The 18973-nt window shown below is 44.9% G+C and overlaps 1 protein-coding gene across 1 annotated transcript in view; it reads right to left on the reverse strand.

Annotated features, from left to right (window-relative positions):
* The window catches only part of FN1 (fibronectin 1), a 56783-nt gene extending 39300 nt beyond the window's left edge, over positions 1-17483 (reverse strand). The window contains exons 1-12 of the mRNA XM_083154499.1: positions 17110-17483; positions 13409-13537; positions 12511-12648; positions 10153-10284; positions 8459-8463; positions 8037-8169; positions 6864-7022; positions 6340-6507; positions 5898-6077; positions 5583-5759; positions 4265-4417; positions 2322-2450 (exon numbers count right to left, since the gene is read on the reverse strand). Coding sequence (XP_083010625.1) covers positions 2322-2450; positions 4265-4417; positions 5583-5759; positions 5898-6077; positions 6340-6507; positions 6864-7022; positions 8037-8169; positions 8459-8463; positions 10153-10284; positions 12511-12648; positions 13409-13537; positions 17110-17248 — 1642 coding nt within the window. The 5' untranslated portion in view covers positions 17249-17483. The remainder of the gene's footprint in view (positions 1-2321; positions 2451-4264; positions 4418-5582; positions 5760-5897; positions 6078-6339; positions 6508-6863; positions 7023-8036; positions 8170-8458; positions 8464-10152; positions 10285-12510; positions 12649-13408; positions 13538-17109) is intronic.
* Positions 17484-18973: the final 1490 nt, after the last annotated feature.

An 18973-nucleotide genomic window follows, 5' to 3' on the forward strand; every position in this document is an offset into this window, starting at 1 on the left:
GTATATCCTAAGTTGGGGTTAGGTTATACAGGGTGGGGGGTTTTGAGGGGGTTTACTTTGGGCTTTTGTGGGGGGTGATTTGTTTTTTGGGGTACGTTTTTTTTTTGTTTGTTTGTTTTTTTATGTTGATAGACTGCAGTATTCCTTGCTTTATGAGTCAGTGCGGCGTTAACTTGGCTATCCTTACCAACAGTAGCTTATGTATACTTCATTGTATAATCCTTAGTTTCATACCTCTTTATATATATATGATCTGTTCAACCTGGATGGCGCCTCCAGGTGGATGATTTGTTACTATTCTACTATAGAGATATTTTATATGTATCCGTCTCTGCCCTTATTTTGCCATACTGTATGTGCATAATATGATGGAAGGCCTTGCACTGCTTGTTTATAAGTCTATCTTGTATTTGTATGTATTTGCAAAAAATTTAATAAAAATACTTTAATTAAAAAAAAAAAAGATACTGTACATCTGGCCTATAGAGAATAGGTCAAATCTGACTGGTTATGGGAGACTTCCCTACCTGCCCTGTTTAGAAGAGATTCCCAGGCTCTACTACCATTCTATAGCTTAGTAAAAGGGCAACATTGCTCATTTTCTACTCAATTAAGAATGTACAGTAGTATTTGTGTCCATGAAGGGTTTTTAGGTTTCTGCACAGAATTAGCCGCCTTTATGTTCTGTGTACTGAGATAAACCAACTCTCTGAATTCCTGCCAAGGAAAACAGACTGGAATTCAGAGTTTAGCCAGCTCTGATTGAACAAACAGATGATAGGTTATCAGAGCTTGCCCTCAGCCACCACACCAGCGAGACGCCACTCAAGGTATTCACCTATAGACATTCAGGCCGGATCAGAGCACAGTAACTGTACCCTGTGCAGCAGTGTGACCAGAGGAAACGCACATAACGGGGCAGCAGCTATGGAAAATGGAAAGTAATTCGGTCAACCCCAAACTGTCGACATGGGAATAGGTCGACTCATTTTTCATGTGGGTGTAGACCCCGAGCACAGGCGCTTCGCTCTGCTGCCCTAGGCACACTTTACCACCCAATCGTAAACGCCTAAAATACACCTTGTTTTATACAATGATTTTCTTCCTAATCTTCCCAACTACATACTTATTATAGTGATAGGATTAATTTAACCTGCAAGAGACACTTGTGCTAAATTTAAAGAATGCTGCATGACTAAGGGGAGGGGGATTATTTGTCAAAGCTGAGAGAGCGATTAAGATCTAAGCAATTCGCTTTTAAATGCTATTTTACAGCTGTAAAAAAAAAAAAAAAAAAAAAATAATAAACAGTTCAGATTGGTTCAGGGCCGGAGCTACCATTAGGCAGCTCTAGGCATTTGCCTAGGGCAGTGCCCTCTGGAGGGCGGCACCGCACGCTGCCGATGAATATTTATTTTGCTACTGTGCCTTCCTCTCCTGCACATCCGCCCCCTCTGATTATCCTCCCTCCCGGCACCAGAAGAGTTCCGCGATTCGCCGGTACTCACATGCCGGCTGCAGCAACCATCTCCTCCAGACTTCCTTCCCCCGCCCCATACCCAGTCCCTCTCACATTAACTGGCGCAGCTGCATGAGGTGTAGCGCCGCTCATACCACTGACCGGCTCTTTCCTGTGTCCTGCTGCTGATGCCGCCGGCGCCGAGGAGGAGTAGTAGAAGCCTGCCCGGCGCCCATCAAGGTGGCTGTGAGACTACAGTCTCCCGTCAGCGCTGGGCTCAGGTTTTTCCCCAAGCGCAGAGAAGCCGCCTGCAGCCCGGCCACGGTACGGACCCTCCAGGAAGCATATACTTCCCGGCTGTGGTGAGTCCCCTCCTTCGTGGCACCGGAGCCAGTTATTTCATATAGTGCTGCCGGCTGACTTGGACATATAGGGGGAAATTTACTAACGGAAATTTGTAAAATTTTTATCCAGAAATACACTTAATTTTTGACATTTACGATCCCAAAAATACGGCAATTCGTATTGACGTGCTATCAATACGAATAGCCGTATTTTCGGGATAGTAAATGTCAAAAATAAGTGTATTTTTGGATACAAATACACCTATTTTTTACAAATTTCCTTTATTAAATTTCCCCCATACTGTAGATAGAGATATCTATATGTCCAAGTATATATCTAAGTATCTATATGTGTGTATAATATAACACTAATGGGGGGGGGGGGGGTTTGCGGACAATTTGCCTAGGGTGCCAAGAAACCTTGCACCGGCCCTGGATTGGTTGCTACCGAATAACTCTCTGAGCTTTGATAGACTCCTCCTCTGATCCTGCTCTGGACCCTTAGAAACTTTTCTTACCTACAGCGTCGCACTTCCATCTGCCCCGCCCCTGGCCAAAGCAGGTGCAGTTCATCAGATGCCCCTCCTCGTGGAATTTGTTGAAAGACTGATTGACATCGTACGTGACACCATCCACAATACACTGATCTGTTTGGAAAGGGAACAAGGCAATGAAATGTGAACATACATTAGCTTTTCAGGCATTTAAAGTATCAGGGGGCAAAAGGCGTTTACATTTCAATATAGGAAAACCGCATCAGAGATGTAAGAGGTCCTATTGTAAAAACTGAGATGTAAAATGTGCAGAGAGAATTAGATTGGGGTGAGCTATTTTGTTTCTGTGCAGGGAAAATATGGACTGCTTTATTTCTACACTGCAATATAGATCTCACTTTGAAGTAAAACCCCACCCAAATCTAATTCTCTCTGCACAAGTAACATCTACCCCACCTGCAGTGCACATGGTTTTATCCATCTAAGAAGGCATTTGCCAGAAGGAGAGACCCAAAAATAACCCCCATAATACTGTGGGTTCTGGATCATCCAGAAACAGGGTTCTCCAATGGTAGAACTTTGAGCGCACTATAGAGTAGAGTAAACACTGAAGTTTTAGGTTTGTTAATACTGCCCGGTAAGAATTGGAGTTGCTATTAGTGTAGATCTATGTTTTCAAAAGGTTATTGTATGTTTAATGTACAGTATATTAAGAACTGAGAAACGGCATTTGCCCTAGCCAGAGACAAAGAGGTGCTGCAGCAGCCAAAATATAGAAACCAGTTTAACTATTTGAAATGCCTTCTATCTATTCACTACTGCTGTATTGCAAACTATTGAAATCATATTTCTTTTGTGCTGCAATCGCCTCATATGTATGGTTGACTATCATTTTGCATTAAAATAGCGGTGGCCCCAAGTTATTACACGGGTGATGAAATTACGATTTTTCAAATCATCATTGGGCTTCCCGGCCATAGAAAAAGGCGGCACTGCTGGAGAAAGCCTAAATGTCTACATGGGGTGGGGTTTTACGACACAACGTTGCATCTTAGTGCATTGCCCCGCTAGTTTTCGACACTGTTGCCCATAACTCCTAGCCGTGCAGAATTGGGTTTTGGGGTCATCATAAACATGGAGTGCATCCCCACCAGCATTCCCCCCCCCCCAACAGAATTTTACTGCCAACCTCGAGGCGGTCTAGACTGATTTACACATTAAAGTTTTACAAGGAGCATAATCTAGTCCAGTGCCTAAATCCCATGCCAAGTGCTATTGCTTGTACTCCTCTACATAAAAACACTGCCAGCTTTTTGTATAAACAGTTCCTTTCAAGTGGAATCTGTTCCTGCCAAATGTTTCATGTTATTTGTAGGTGAGGAGCCAAGATCATCCTCTTCCTCCCCACATACGCAACTGTTAGGAGTTGACAAACTCCGAATGAAATATATTGCATTTGGCTACATAGTCATCACTAACAAGTGAGCAGATTCCTCTGGAGAAACCAGAATGGACTCCATACATTCATCATGAGCAGTTTAAGCTGCAGATTCCAGAAGAAGGCCGTTATCTAAAGCCTATGGGAATGAAAGCCATCGCTGCATAGGGTTGTACTGCAGGCAAGGGGGGGGGGGGGGGGGGGGGGGTGGAAACAACAACAACAAGAACTCAAATCCGGTCAGCCAGGGAAGCATAGCTACTATCTGATCCCCATTCTCTGCCACATGTTTCTCCCTTATCAGACAGATTGCCTGAGAAAATCTCTGGTATGTATATTTATAACGGCAGCTAACTGTGATCCGAACAATGCTGCAGGAAATACACAGAACAGACGGCAAATTCAGTTTACTGTATTACTGTCTACAAGACGTCAGAACAGAAGGGAATATAAAATAGGACCTATGAGAATAAAATATAAGCTATAGAAAATCTACAAATCTAAAGCAAACATAACAGATCAGATTTACCTTTGAGCTGGGAATAAGCAATGCAGTTCCATTCCCCACGGCCATTGCCGACACACGTACACCGCATCATGTGACCCTGGTCATGCATTTTGTCCCACTGATCGCCGACGCGATACATGACGCCCTCATTGGTTGTGCAGATTTCTTCATGAGCTATGGTTTTTGAGAAGAGGGAACATGAATATATAACATTTATATATTACACATGTCCACAAAGCACAACTGACAGATTGCGGCACCTAGATACCAGTTAGCCTACATGGAACGCCAGGCTGTAAGACCTGCTGGCTAAAGCATTGGATTATTTCCATTTTTTAACCACAGGCAGAACCACCGACAAGCGCCCACTTGCATAAAATGGGACCGTGAGAGTTTGGCTGTAGTAGGAGCGCGGTGTTCAATAAAGAGATATTGGCTGGAATGCTGGGTACACACTAGACAATGTGTACGCAGCACAACAGTTACTGATGGAACGTGTTGGGGTAGCCGGCATCAGCAAATGTATACACGATTATTAGCGGTTAACGGCCACGATTATTAAGGGTGAGGTGCGGGGTGTGGAAAGTGGGGGTATAATAGCGGGCATTACTAGCAACATCCCCCAATTGAGCTGCATGTAAGGACAGGACTGCCCACAAACGATGTAGGGGGTACACGCTGGATGATTTTAAGAAATGATCAGAACTGCAAATTTGTTTAATAGTTCAGTGTGTACCTGGCTTTAGAGATCCCACATTGGCATCAAGAGTTTTGACTCCTACTAGAACGATTGGGATAAAGGTCATGTCAACATGGTTAAAAAGGTTGACACCTACAACATGTAGAAGACATTTTTAGAGGTGCGTCGGGGTTATGATTGGGTGTCAACATTCTGTACCTGTTAACATGGTCGTTTTCAAAAGTCTGAATAGGTCGATATTACGGGATCTACAAATTGACCTTCCCAAAAAACCATACTAATCCAATTATAATTATAAAGGGGCAAGGGTTAGATCAAGCTGTGGAAAGAGATGCATCAGCCAACGAGCTCCTTAATGCCATGTTACAGGATCAGTGAAACGTGAATCCAGGTTGGTCCCAGCAAGAAACTGGATTAAGATGTAGTGTAAATGGGAAGCCTGGGGCATCCATCGCAGGTCCTATTTACACCAAGGCTAGATCCAGATTCCCTGGAGCTGATATAATCTCTAACCGCTAGCAGAAGACTCCCGCTGCACACAGGCGCAGTGAGAATGGTGCCGACCCAGGAAGAATCAGAGTTCCACATCCCAGGTCAAGCGCTGGACTTTGGCGTATAAAGGGTATAAGTGGTCCTCACCTGCCATGGGGCAGAAGCCAAACTTCTGGTCCACATCATAGTTTTGCGTAGTCCCGCACCACTTCATGTTGTCACGACGTCCCTCTGATGTGCAATCAGTGTAGTTCCGGTTATTATACAAGAACGGGAAGAAGCAGAGCGCGCCATTGGAATTCCCACCTCTTGTTTGAACCAGCGCTGAAAAAAAATAATAATAATTTACACAGGCAGTCATTGGATATAGAGATTTATTCTAGGTCTACTTTACGCATGGGGCATAGTACTTTTAGGCTGTCTGTCTGGTAGAGATCAGTAGCTCAGGCAATGAACACTCACCACGCTGTTCCGTGCAGAAAGAATACTTCTTATCCTGATCATAATTAGAGGTGGTGGCACACCACAGCTTTCCATCCTGACGGCCTTCTGTTGTGCAGGAATAGTAGGTTCTTCCATCATGTATGAACGGGATGGCACAAGAGTCACCATTAGAATTACCTCCATATATTCCTACGCCAACTGAAACACAAAAGTAAAACAATGCAAGAGACCAAGGATGAGATACAAAGACAATAAAGGTGGGTGGGAGAAGCTAATGCCACCGGTGGCAGCTCAAGGGGAGGGGCTGCAGCACGTCATAATTCAAATAGGGAAGCCACACCCACTGCTAACAAGTCAGTTTGGAACGGCAGTTGGTGGTAGTAGGTGTGGCTCCCCTATTTGAATGGTGTTCCAGTTGCACCCACAGAGCCTCCCCTGGTCCTTTAGTAGATTTACTTACCGCTTTCTTCACAGCTGACACCATTGCCCAGACACGTGCAGAGCATTTGCTGGTTTCCCTGAGCTTTGATCCATTTCATGCCCATAGAGTAGAGCGTGCCACTGTCCGTCACACATTGCTCAATGTCTGTTGTCAGAGCTGGGAAGATCTGGATTTGGGCACCAACACCTACAAGAAAGACAATAAATATCATGTAAGGTATACTACACACCTTCTTTTGGATCCTATTAATACATAGGACCAATTGGAATATTGAGTAAGTGCCACTTCTGCCCATAAGCTTTAAGAGGGCACCAACATTAAATGCCAGGCTTTGTATTTAATATTGCCGTTTTAAATCCCGCAACCAGAAAAGACAATAAGCGCGAGCTTTACGAAGCGCCCGTTTAGTAAATACCCCCCCCCCCCCCTGAAAAAAAGCAAGGGTCAGCTGCCAACCACTACACAGAAGCGACACTTTCCAGTGTTTGGCCGTTACATGTATGGCAGATGGCGCTACAAGTGGGGCGTCCCACAGATCTCACCTGTACCAGATGCAACTACAGAGGAGTGTCGCTCGCACTTCCACTCGCCGCGTCCATTGCCGGTACAGATGCACTGCAACAAGTTGCCTCTCGTATCAGTCTTGCTCCAAGTATCTCCAATCCTGTATGAGGTTCTGGTGTCCTGGTCGTTGCACCTGTCTGTGTGTGAGTCCAGGACAGAAGTCAAGAAATTAGGTCATGTAGGTAGGTAGCGACTGTATACTGTACAACGCATAGACAAGTACATAAATTATACATGCAAGTAATACAGTAAACTACAACAGCATAATGGCTTTACTATAGTCTGTAGCACAAACTCATATTAAAAAAAAAAAACACACGTTTCCCAAGTGTCGCACATACGCCAGTGAAGAAAAAAAAATTCTTCCTCCTTTAACGAATTACATTGGCTAGTCATCACCCAATTCACAAAACTAGTAATAAAAGTAAACGTTAGCCTTGATCGTATTCTGTAGTACTTCAGTACAATAGAAGAAGTCAAGTGTTTACAGTACTACCAAGGGGATATGAGCCATCTCCAGTCAATGCACCAGTCTTATACTACTGTTGCAGTGGCGTAACTTGAAATTTTTCTCCCCCAAGCCAGAAAAAGTCTCTAGCGCCCCCCCCCCCCCCCCATTTATTATATATTTTGTTACCAACATGCTCATTGCCAGGGGTTTCTTGCTCATTGCCAAGGGTTACATGCTTATTGCAATACTCAGGGCACGTAGAGACGCAGTACATGGGCGGCCCACCGCAAGGTAGCAATCCCATTGATTAAGGCTATACACAGCTCCTATTGGCTGCTGTGTAAAACTTTAACCAAAGGAGCACTATCTTGTGGCAGGAGTCTCATGACGCACGCTGCTGGGCCCGGCGCCCAGACAGATCCGGATACCACTCGCTCCCCCAAGCGGCAGCAGGGGCTGCCTTACAGTAGTTACGCCACTGTACTGTTGATCACACAGAAGCCTATAAAGCTGTACTAGATTAGAAGCTCATTTAAATTCTAGAGAATCCATTGGCGCCATCAATGGTTTCCAGTCATGTAGAAGTGCCCATATCTGTTGTATTAAACCTTCTAATTCTACCTTACGGATGCCAAAGAAGGGTTCGATCCATTGAGGGATCACGGTTTATCACATGCTTTGGAAAAGTCAACATACTTACTTCTAGAAGAACATGTAATGCGTCCACTGCCTTCACCCAAACAAGTGCAGTCCACCATCATCCACCCCTGGTATGGCTTCTCCCAGGTCTGTCCCACCACATAGGATGTTCCAGCGGTATTGTCGTAACATCTCTCCCGCTGGGCAGATGGAAACAGTTTAAAGTTAGTTCTTACAGTTCGGTTCGAAAAATTGTTCGGCAATGTGTTCCGCTTTCCTGTGTGCTGGGAACACTAGGTTGGTGAATAAAAAACCAGTGAAGTCTATACCTAAAGCTGGTGAACTAGGATAATGCAATATAGTCAGGAAGATGACCACATAGCGTTCTACTGGACGCTAGATTTAAATAATTTTCTTTTAACAGCCTATAGCAATCAAGCAGATCAGATTCTAGAAATAATTTATCTGGTTCCTCCTATGTACCTCTTCTTCAGTTGTCCTCTGTAGTAGGAGAAATACACTTCCCCAATATTTTAAAAAGATCAAGCTAAAGTGATCAGCAACACAAGGGTTTCAAGCTCACTTACAGTGCTAACAGCCCATCGTATAGTCTAGAACAGGTCATGTTTTATATTCTTAGGGATAGAAAGCTAAAGATATCAGGGATGTTTTTGTGAAGCAGAAGGATCACAGTCAACATTTCATACAGTATTTTGGCAATGTTGTCTTACCAAGGCATGTTTAGCAATTTTAGACACTGCAAACACCCCCTGCGACAATTAAGCAAGGGCTGTCTAAGCCAGAACGTAGTTAAGAGGATTTAATTTTTGTGTTTGCAGTAAGGAGTTAATGACTGCTAGTTGTAGAAAGTTTGGTTGCAGTTTTGCTGGTAGCCTATGGGAGAGCATAGGGGCGGGAACTTGGGGAGAGGGGTATATAGGCAGGTCCCATACAGGAAGTACTTCTCTTGCAGAAGTTTCAGCCCCACCAACCCCCCCTTGCCTTTCAGGCATACGCATTTAGTCAATTCTGGTACATTTACCTTTTTTTTTTTTTTTTATGTGGAATGAGTGGGCGTTGGGAGGCACTGCTCCTGGAAAGACAGGACGTGTGTCCTGCCTTTGCGGGGACAATTTGGGCACTCCTTCATGGGAGTGTCCACACCGGCCAGATAAGGGGCAGTGAGACTTCCCAACGTTAGATTGTACGTAATCAAATGGGGCGTCTCAGTCGTCACCATAGTTAATATTTAATAGTTGGGGTGTTTAAGGCGCCACAATGTTTATGTGACTAGAGCTGGACATTACCTGGCGCCTATTGCCAGCCCTTTATGAAGAGGGTCATACCACATAATAAATACATATGACCTTTAAATATAATGCCATGGTGTCCGTGTCTTTATTGCGTCAGTGTGAGTTACCTTAGATAAGCTAGCTTAAAGAAGGAGGTTGCTGATTAAGTTAGAGGCTCTCCCTCCCAACACCCGCGTTCTCTCAGAAACCAGTTTCCACCCCCAAATGCCCACAGGTTATCCCTGCGGGCAGCCTGGCTTCCTTCAGTTGATAATCAGCAGAGTTGTGAAAACTCAGCCCTGTAAACCAACCTGAATCTGCTCCATTGTCCTTTTCAAAAAGTGTGTGCGGTAGGTCCTAAATGTATAGATTATTGGAGGATTGCCAAACACCCTTAGCACCTGCCCTGGCTCTGACCAATGGGAGGCGGTGGGTAATGCAGGAAATTAGTTTGTGAATTGCGTATTTCATTGTAAAAAGCAACTGCCCAGTCTTTGAGCGCTACCTGCAAAAGTCATTAACTCGGCAATAAAACAAATATACATACAACGGGATTGATATGAAATCCCTGTGGTCGGAATCCCGACAGGGGGGGGAGAGAACGTGGATTGCCCCCCCCTTGCGGGATTGCTGCGCTCGCCACACAGCGGGCCTGGTGCCTCACTAAGCTCAGCACACTAATTTGGACACCCACGGAGGGAGAAAGCGTTGGGATTCCGGCATCGGGATTTTGAACGCAGGGATTTGAACTGCATCCCCATAGAACCATCCCTTGCATTGCAACATGGTTTGTTCACGGAACAAGTGACTTGATGTATTGCTAAGCTCAGGCCCAGAACAGAGATACTCGTGATGAAGAGGCAAAGAACATCAATGCACACTTACCCACAGGCTTACAGGTCCACTCTCCTTTACTATTACCAAGACACACACATTCCAACATATAGCCGCCAGTTTCATGAGGCCTGTTCCAAGTGTCTCCGATCTTGTAGGATTGTCCTCCCTCATGACAGCGATCTACAACGGAAGAAATATTAATACCACCTCTACAACAGATGACCTGAACCAACCTGTAGCACCCCCCCCCCCCCTCCCTTTATATTTAATCACCATAGCTTTTTAACCTTTCTAGATTTACTTTATACATTGGCGGCTCCAGGGGTGGGGCTGCAACCAAGTCCACAATTCAAATAGGGGAGCCGCAGCAACTGCCAGTGGGTTAGTTTGGAATGTCATTTGTAATTCCTAGAGAGCCGACCACGGTAAGTCGAGCCAGTCCTAATCACATTCCAATTAACAGTCAGCAATTTAACAGCAATTAGTAATAATCAAACCATTAACTATCCCCATGCAAATTAGAGTGTTTGTATAAACACAGTATCTGAACCAAACATGGCAAACAGACTGTTGGCTGTGAAACGAATCTCGTTCAACCTCTGGAATGTAACCGGCTAAATTACAGAACTTTGAAAAAAAATATAGTATCAAATGTCTATAAAGTGGGGGTGACAATAGAAAAAGTAACCCCAGCCTTGCAACAGTTTTCAACTTCCCAATCTTCATTGGCAACACTATTAGCACATGTGGCCATAATAAGAAAAATAATGGGATTCTTCTTCTCCCATTAGGATTGATGTAAGCCGCACCCTGCGTGCATACATAGAAACATATCCTTATAATGAGCTGATGCGTACGCGAGGCTGCTTAGTACATTGCATGAACTCTCTGTAGCATGTGCTGATCAGAGATACAATAGGGGAGTCATGTTGACCACTTCAAATCTAATCCCTTTCAAGCCCCAAGGGCCAATTCAATTACATACAATATAATATTGCATGTCAGAGTGCAATGTACAAAGAACACGTCAGCGATACACATGGTAACTTAATATTGTACATTTTACTGCGTATTCTCATTGGGGTCCAATACATCAGCCCTGCATCCTCCGTGGGGTCTTCGTTTTACCATCATGCCACCACATCACATTTAATTAAATCACCCCATACCATCTGCTGAGGCCTTAAGGCCCCATACACCTGAAAGACATTAGCCTGATCATACAATCTCAAGGGATTGTATTCACACAATCGTGCAATGCATGGTCCCAGGGGTTGGAGGATTGGTCCTCTGATCAGACGTGCTGCACGTCCGATCAGATGGGATTGGGAGCCGATTGCATGTACTTTTGAGCATTCGATTGCTCATACAACCGGCGTCATTTGAGTGGCAGTTTAGGTGTATACCAGGGATGGGGAACCTTCGGCACTCCAGCTGTTGATGAACTACACATCCCAGCATACCCTGCTACAGTTTTCCCATGCTAAAACTGTTGCAAGGCATGCTGGGATGTGTAGTTCAACAGCTGGTGGGCTAAAGGTTCCCCATCCCTGGTGTATACAATTGTGAGACGACCAGTCGTTTGCAGCAGCTGGATTGTATAGGTCCATACACACTGGGTGACTATGCTCAGCGATGATGTCAATCATCGCTGCGGGGAAAGCCGCTCAGTGCATACACACTGAGCGGCTTTCCCCCTGCCTGGCGCCAACGGAGGGGGGAGGGCGGCTTTGCATAGTGCAGAGCTATGCAAAGCCGTCCTCAATACCGCTCATCCGCTGGTATTACCAACAGATGAACGGCTTTCCCGGCGATGATGCGGGAGCGCACATCGTTGGGGCATACACACTGGGCGGCTTTCAGGTCAAAGTCGCCCAGTGTGTACGGGCCTTTAGTCCAAAAACCACCAAGGACTGCCGGGAGTTGAAGGGAAAGTTGGACACAATCATTATTGTAACCAGGTCTTTCTGATGTATGGCCACCGTTAGTCTAGCATCCTTGAAACCTCTCTACATAACAGATCATAGATTGCAATAAATGTATTTAGATTTTGTGTCAAACTTAACGAGTGTCCAAGGGACGAAGCACATTGCCCACGTTACATCTGCCAGATATTGGGATAATAGATCATGAATGCACTTGTGTCCTTATTCCAAGTCTAGGTCTGTCACTTCCGCAGACTTCCCTCCCCCTGTAGAGTAGAACATCTGCTTTCACCCCATGAATTGGCACATTAACACCTTTACGCTCTTGGCTATACAATAGGACCTGATTTACATGTGACACAGGAATGCCTCGACTAGCATTTACATGCAGAAAGGGGAACAAATGGCTAATTGAACCAACAGGCAACAGATGAGAGAAGTAGTTGGAAAATAAATAGAATTCAGAATATTGAGTCATTACTTGCAATCGTGCAGCTAATCCGTCCTCTTCCAGCTCCGATGCAGGTACAGTCCCAAATCATACTGTCTTTAGGGCGCTCATAAGTTTCCCCAACACGATATGTGGCGCCAGTGTACTTGTCGAAACACGTTTCTTCAGCTGTTAAGGGATCAAAATCAATGCACAAGTCATCATCTAAAGGCTAAGACACGTCAAGCTGGCCACGCCGTAGACTAGTGGTAGGCAATAAGTGGCCTTCCTGCTTTGTACAACGCTACATCCCAGCCTGCCATCATTTTGCTGCACTACCACAAAGTGGTACTGAAGATGGTTTTGGTGACACCGGTGACCTACTAGGAGCACTACGCTGGTTCTTCACTCATGTGCCACCTCCATCACTCTCATGAGGACCCTTCTGGGTGTTAGTCCCTCTCCAAACCAAAGTGTGGCCTACATTGCCAGTGAAGCCTGGGCTTCTGGTAAGTGGACAGTGGCACTGTTGGTCCAGCTCACAAAACCAAAAACAAGCCATCTTCATCTCAAACGATCAACCTAACCTGAGCAAAGTAGCTTGACAAAAGGACATAGGTGCTAGAACAAGTAGTGGCTTCCATCTATTGCTACTGTAACGGTTTGTGGATGCACCCCAGAATTTTTGGGGGGCCTGTAACATTGGCCATTTGGCATGGAAAGAAGCACTTTGTATACCCCTACACTAGACAAGCTTTCTTAGCCAACTTCCTCTCCTCTTCCTGCCAATGAAGGAACTTCATTTAATTTTGTTTATGCAAGTAAATCATGTTCCTGGACATACTCAAGAGGGTCTCCTGGACTGAAAAGGTCGCAAAAGGGCCTCTTTCTGGCAGACCGTACACAAGTCAACACACCACAACCCCAGACATGCCATCTATATACCCACCTTCTGGTTTACTTTCACAATTGAAGCCTCGGCCTGCACCATAGCAGGTACACACCAGCGTGTTGCCCAGGTAAGTCCGTTCCCACTGTTGCCCAATGCTATAAGTCTTTCCTTTATCAAAACAACCACCTGTTAAAAGGAAATGGTTATATATAAGTACATGGGATTTGGGTACATTGCCGGAACATGTAACTAAATAATTCAGAATAAATATCCTGTAAGACTGTGTATAATTCCAGGGACACCTAGATATGTGCTATAGCTGGGATGGGGAACCTTCGGCCCTCCAGCTGTTGAACTACACATCCTAGCATGCCCTGCAACAGTTTTAGCATAGCAAAATAGTAAAACTGTTGCAGGGCATGTTGGGATGCGTAGTTCAACAACAGCTGGAGGGCCAAAGGTTCCCCATGGCTGTTCTATAGTCTACTACAAGTCCCAGCATGATAGCACCCCATATAGATAGGGTGTGCATTCTAAGACCCCCAAAAATATTCTGCAGTCTATCAACAGGTCATGTTTTCCAGGCCACCCAGCTCGTATACAGGTGCTGTCATTACCAACTGTCACATTTTCAAACATGCTGCATTCATTCCTAACCGAAACATTCTACAGATCGACCATGCCTCAAGAACATGGAACATGGGGGTAGATTTATTAAGCTCAGTGAAGTGATAAACTGTCTGGTTTTTATCACCGGCCAATCAGCTCCTACCTGTCATTTTTCAAATGAAGCCTGTAGCTTCACAGTTAAGAATTGATTGGCCGGTGATAAAATCCAGACAGTTTATCACTTCACCAACCAATTGGTAGCTGACAGCACCACCCAATCTCTTTAGACCGAAGTTGTCACATCAGACAGCTAGGCCAAGTCCCGTGCATCCAATCAGACGATTGCTATACCTTTACAAGAAGGTTTATGTAAGCATTAAGAAGCTCTCTGCCAGGATGTGCTAGATATATCCCTGTAAGTGGAATACAGTTTATCCCAAGTAGCCAAAATGCTTATATGACTTTCTAGGGGTAGAAAGGAGTAACAAAGCCATATGCACAGAAGCCACCATGGCCTTGGGTATTCCAAATGGAATTGCCCAAACCTACATTTCACATGGGGAAAACCAATAAAATAATTAGCACCTAGCAGAATCGCCAACTCTGTGCCAACATGAATATGCGAGTGTATTTGGCACCACCCACTTTCTAATGCTAAAACACAATACACGTCATGTACTCGCTAACACAACAGGCCCCAGTGACCTTGGAATCTGCATCCATTCATATATTGGACTTCATTGTGTAATACTAGGTATAAACTCACTCATGACCCAACAGACTCTACAACTGTCCGAGCGATTAAATGGTCTCGAGAACTCAATTTGGAGCATACACACCCTACAATTATCAGTCCATTCCAAACAATTATAGGCCCTGCAGGTCACAAAAATGACGGAAATCATGGTGACCGACCACACTGAAATCTGGGGTCTTTACTGGACACTGGAGGAAATTTACTAAGATGGGAGTTCCATTTCAGATTGGATGTTGCTATGGGTATCCAATCAGAAACCATTTATTTAGCACCTTCCAGATGACCATAGATCGTATCTGATTTGTTGCCCCTAGCAACATCCCATCTGAAACAGAACTCTCACCTTAGTAAAACATCCACCTTTTATGTGGTGGAGATGAAACAAACCATCTGAAGAGGGCAACTGTCAGTGTCACCTATAGCAACCAATGAGACATTAGCTAAGAGTTTATAGAGATAAATGAAAGCTAGAAGCACGTTGGGTGGACAATCTCCTTTTAATATAGAGAAAAAATAAATATTGGGACGCTTTCTCATAGCAGAGTGGGAACCAGTCATTATTTTCATTTCCCCTACAGAAAGGTAAATTGGCCCTTTGTATTCTAGCTACTCATTACATCAAATTAAGAGGCGGCTTTGGTGAGGTGATGAAAGAACAAAGGGTTTCCTTGCAGCTCAGCGCCTGCCTTGTAATTACTTTTAAACCTGGTGTGTTGAGAGACAAAAGGTGCAATAAGTAGCAGATTTTAGGCAGCCTCAGGTTATAGCAAGCAAATGACAAGGCAAAGCGGTTTATGAGGTTGACTGCTGCTGGCATCCACCCCACCACAGTCAGCAAAACAGAACAGGGGTTTTTTTGGGGGGGTCTTCCAGCTTTCTATTGACCGAGGTCCCTCCTTTCCCCCTGGATTCCAGTTTCCTCCAAGAGAAAAGGCATTCGGCTGCTATACTCACAAGAGAATTAGCAGACGTCTATAATTTACACATTTGTTGCACCATCAAATATTTTATCCTATATAAACCTAGTTTGCCATACGACCTGGCACACCATCAAACAACTGGAATATCTAAGCCAGCCATAATGCGATATTCAGCCAGAATAGCGCATTAGTGCCGGTTAGGACAAGAAACCCCAAACAGGATGTAGGCATAGCCCTGTGTTATAGACAGATAAAAGCAATACACTGGTATTTAAAGAACTATATATAAATAAACCATCCTGTTCATTAGATAAATGTGGTTAGACCAAAAGTAGTTGGCCAACAGATCAAGCAGTAAGTAACCCATCCCACAGGCAACTACGAACAGTCATTATTTGTCTAGCTGCAACTTATATTATATTGGACAATTACTGTCCGTACAGGCTACATTATTATATTCTGGGTGTAATTATATTCAATAAGTTATGTCAGATGAAAAAACTGCCACCAGACAGGTGTAAAAACAGAATATTAGTAACCAGGTAATCAGATCAGAATGAGATATCACCAGCAACAGACTAGTCACCAGAGTTAAACCACCACAACTTTCTTAGAAAAAAGTATAAAAATTACTCCAATTTGAAATGTAACCAATGGGCTCTAACACAGTACAAGACAATAGTATCGGACTGATAGGGAGTACAGCGACTACAATGGAATGCAATAAGTACAGTGTTTATATCATTTTACAGGCAGAGATCAGGACTGTGGGACACAAAGGCTCTATTAAAAAGAAAAAAAAATCCCTAATAAGTTCCTAATAGAATATTAGTACATAAGGACTTACAACAGCTTTAGAAGTCATTTGTAGACCACAACTATAACTAATCAGCCCAGTGAGTTCCAAGCTAAAAAAAATTAAACCGGTTGCAAAATATTAGGACAATAGTGGATTATAGACTCATGTACCAGTGTGGAGTGGGCAATGAATCCTGACACCCAGGGGAGAGATTCCCCAATTCAGCCCTGGACAGAACAAAGTGATGTAATTATTTCCCCTTATCCACACTCATTCCAGGGAATAGCTATGGACAGATTTAGGAAGTCAGGAACAAAGGAAATCAAAATATTTAAAATGCAAACAATAAACAAAACAGATTGGACTCTGCCTAGATCAGCTGGATAGGACCTGGACAGATCATCGCAGACGATTCTCAACACATAACCTTACATAAATAAACATCTGTGCATGTCCATGTGATAGGGAAAATAGAGTGTAAGCTCCACTGGGTTAAGGATTGCAAATATAGATGATTATTGTTATTAATTATCTTGCCATGGGTGTTTGCAAAGTTTACAACAACTCCTACATAGCATGATAGAAGTGTCTGGGATATATAGACTGTCTGGAGGAGCTGGCCCTAGGCTACAACCCCTAATCTGCAAACAAAAGCAATGGGCCAAATCCTTACCCTGAGAGTTGTCCGTGGCCACCGCAGTAACCGCTTGCTGCCCCTCCGTGTAGCTCTTGGTCTGCTCAGCAGGGTTGCCTTGCACCGCTGCGCTGGCGCACAGGGTAAGGAGCAGCCCGGTTAGGCTCCCCCGGGGCATCTTTGCAGCGCTGAGGGGGGATAGTTAGTGAGTGGAAGGTCCAGAAACCTCTTGCGTTAGCAGCAGCCGATCCCTAAGCGCATTTCCCGATAAGAGCCTGCACAGCGAAGAGCAGACGCGCGTCACTAGTGTAGTCGGGGGGATTGCGGCAGCGATTCAGTGCGCTGTGCTGGGGGCGATAGGGAGCGCAGTGCGGGCGTGCAGAATATATATACTCACAGACCGGAGTGGGGAGAGGATTGGCTGGTGGAGTCACTGCTTCCCCCCCTCCCCTGCTATATAAGAGGTGGGAGGTGCACGGATTTTAGGATATACGGTCAGGGGGAGCAGCCTGTGGGTGTGCAGCATCGGCTGCAGACAATTACATCGCCAGCTATAGATCTGTGGAGATGAGTTATTCTGCATGTTCGTAACCGGGGGAGATGTTCCAAGCCTTAGCGAGTGATACAGTAAAGCAACGAATAAGCTCTCAATTTAAATTCTGTGCTAAGAAATGACCGTTAGAAGTTGCACTGGGCGATTTATCCGCCTTTATAACTGGCCAAGGCTTGATGCATCTCCCCCATAGTGTTTATAAGCTGCTCTGGTTTTTTTATTTGAAATCGTCCCTTTTTCTTCTGTCACTGTGGTTGTTCTGTATATAGGATGATGTACTCTATTACAGAGGTCTTTGTGTTACTGGAAATGGTGAATTGGATTAATGATTATCCTGTAAATATACATGTTGTGTTACCCTGTCATAGGTTATGTTCCGGTATTAAACAACAGGTCAAGGCTTTTTGCTCCCAGAGTGTACTTACTGTGCACGCCTGTGTATGGGGGCTGTACACCAACGCTGCTAATCTGCCATGCAGGTGAGGTGCACTCGTTCAGTCCATTGTAACTTGGTCCTGAAGTAAGTGACCTTTACCAAGACCATATTGTAGCCTCTAGTTGTCCTGTGTTCGTGGCAGTTGGGAGCTCCTAATTCTGTTATGGTAATTCATGGTTGCCTACCTGACCCTCTCCTTCAGGGAGAAAATGCTCTGTTCCTGGCAATTGCCAGCACCTGTGGTGAAACACATTTCTTATCAGTTACCTAGCTCCCCACAGGTGATGGCAGTCATCCATTACCAGGGGAGTCCAGGAACAGAGCATGTTCTCCCTGAAGGAAAGGGTCAGGTAGGCAACCCTGCCTTACCCGCGTGGCGAGCTTCAGGGGTCGGTGTGCCCCTACCCGTGCGGTGAGCTCCAGGGGTCAGTGTGCTTATACCTGTGAGGTGAGTTTCAGGTGTCAGTCCCCTCCCCTTACTGCTTTGGCACTTCATCTAATGTTTGCCATGATGCTGTATGAAGTAGCCTGTTCCCAAACGGTTCAGGCTTACCAAGTCACCCGGCAGGTGCACAGGTGTATTCATTACTCACTGATCCACTAGTGGAACTCATTATTTTGTTTGATTCTGTGAGGAGACCTGGAAATCATTCGCTTCTTGTGGAAGAGGGCCAAGTTTGAGAACCTGTACATTAGATGACTGGTTGCTATTGTCAGCTGGTTGTCGGAACCATTTATACCCCTTTCACATCACAAATGCTGGGTTGCGCCCAGAATTTAGAAATGGGTCTGTCCTAGGAGCGACCCGCATTTGTGATGATTAGCCCCCTGCAGCGACCTGGCAATAAGCCGGGTCGCTGACATCAGCAGGGGGGGGGGGGGGTGGAGCGGTGGTGTCATTGGGGGGGGGGGCA

Source organism: Crinia signifera, chromosome 7 (genome assembly GCF_055691185.1).
Source record: "Crinia signifera chromosome 7, ASM5569118v1, whole genome shotgun sequence".
Lineage (NCBI taxonomy): Eukaryota > Metazoa > Chordata > Amphibia > Anura > Myobatrachidae > Crinia > Crinia signifera.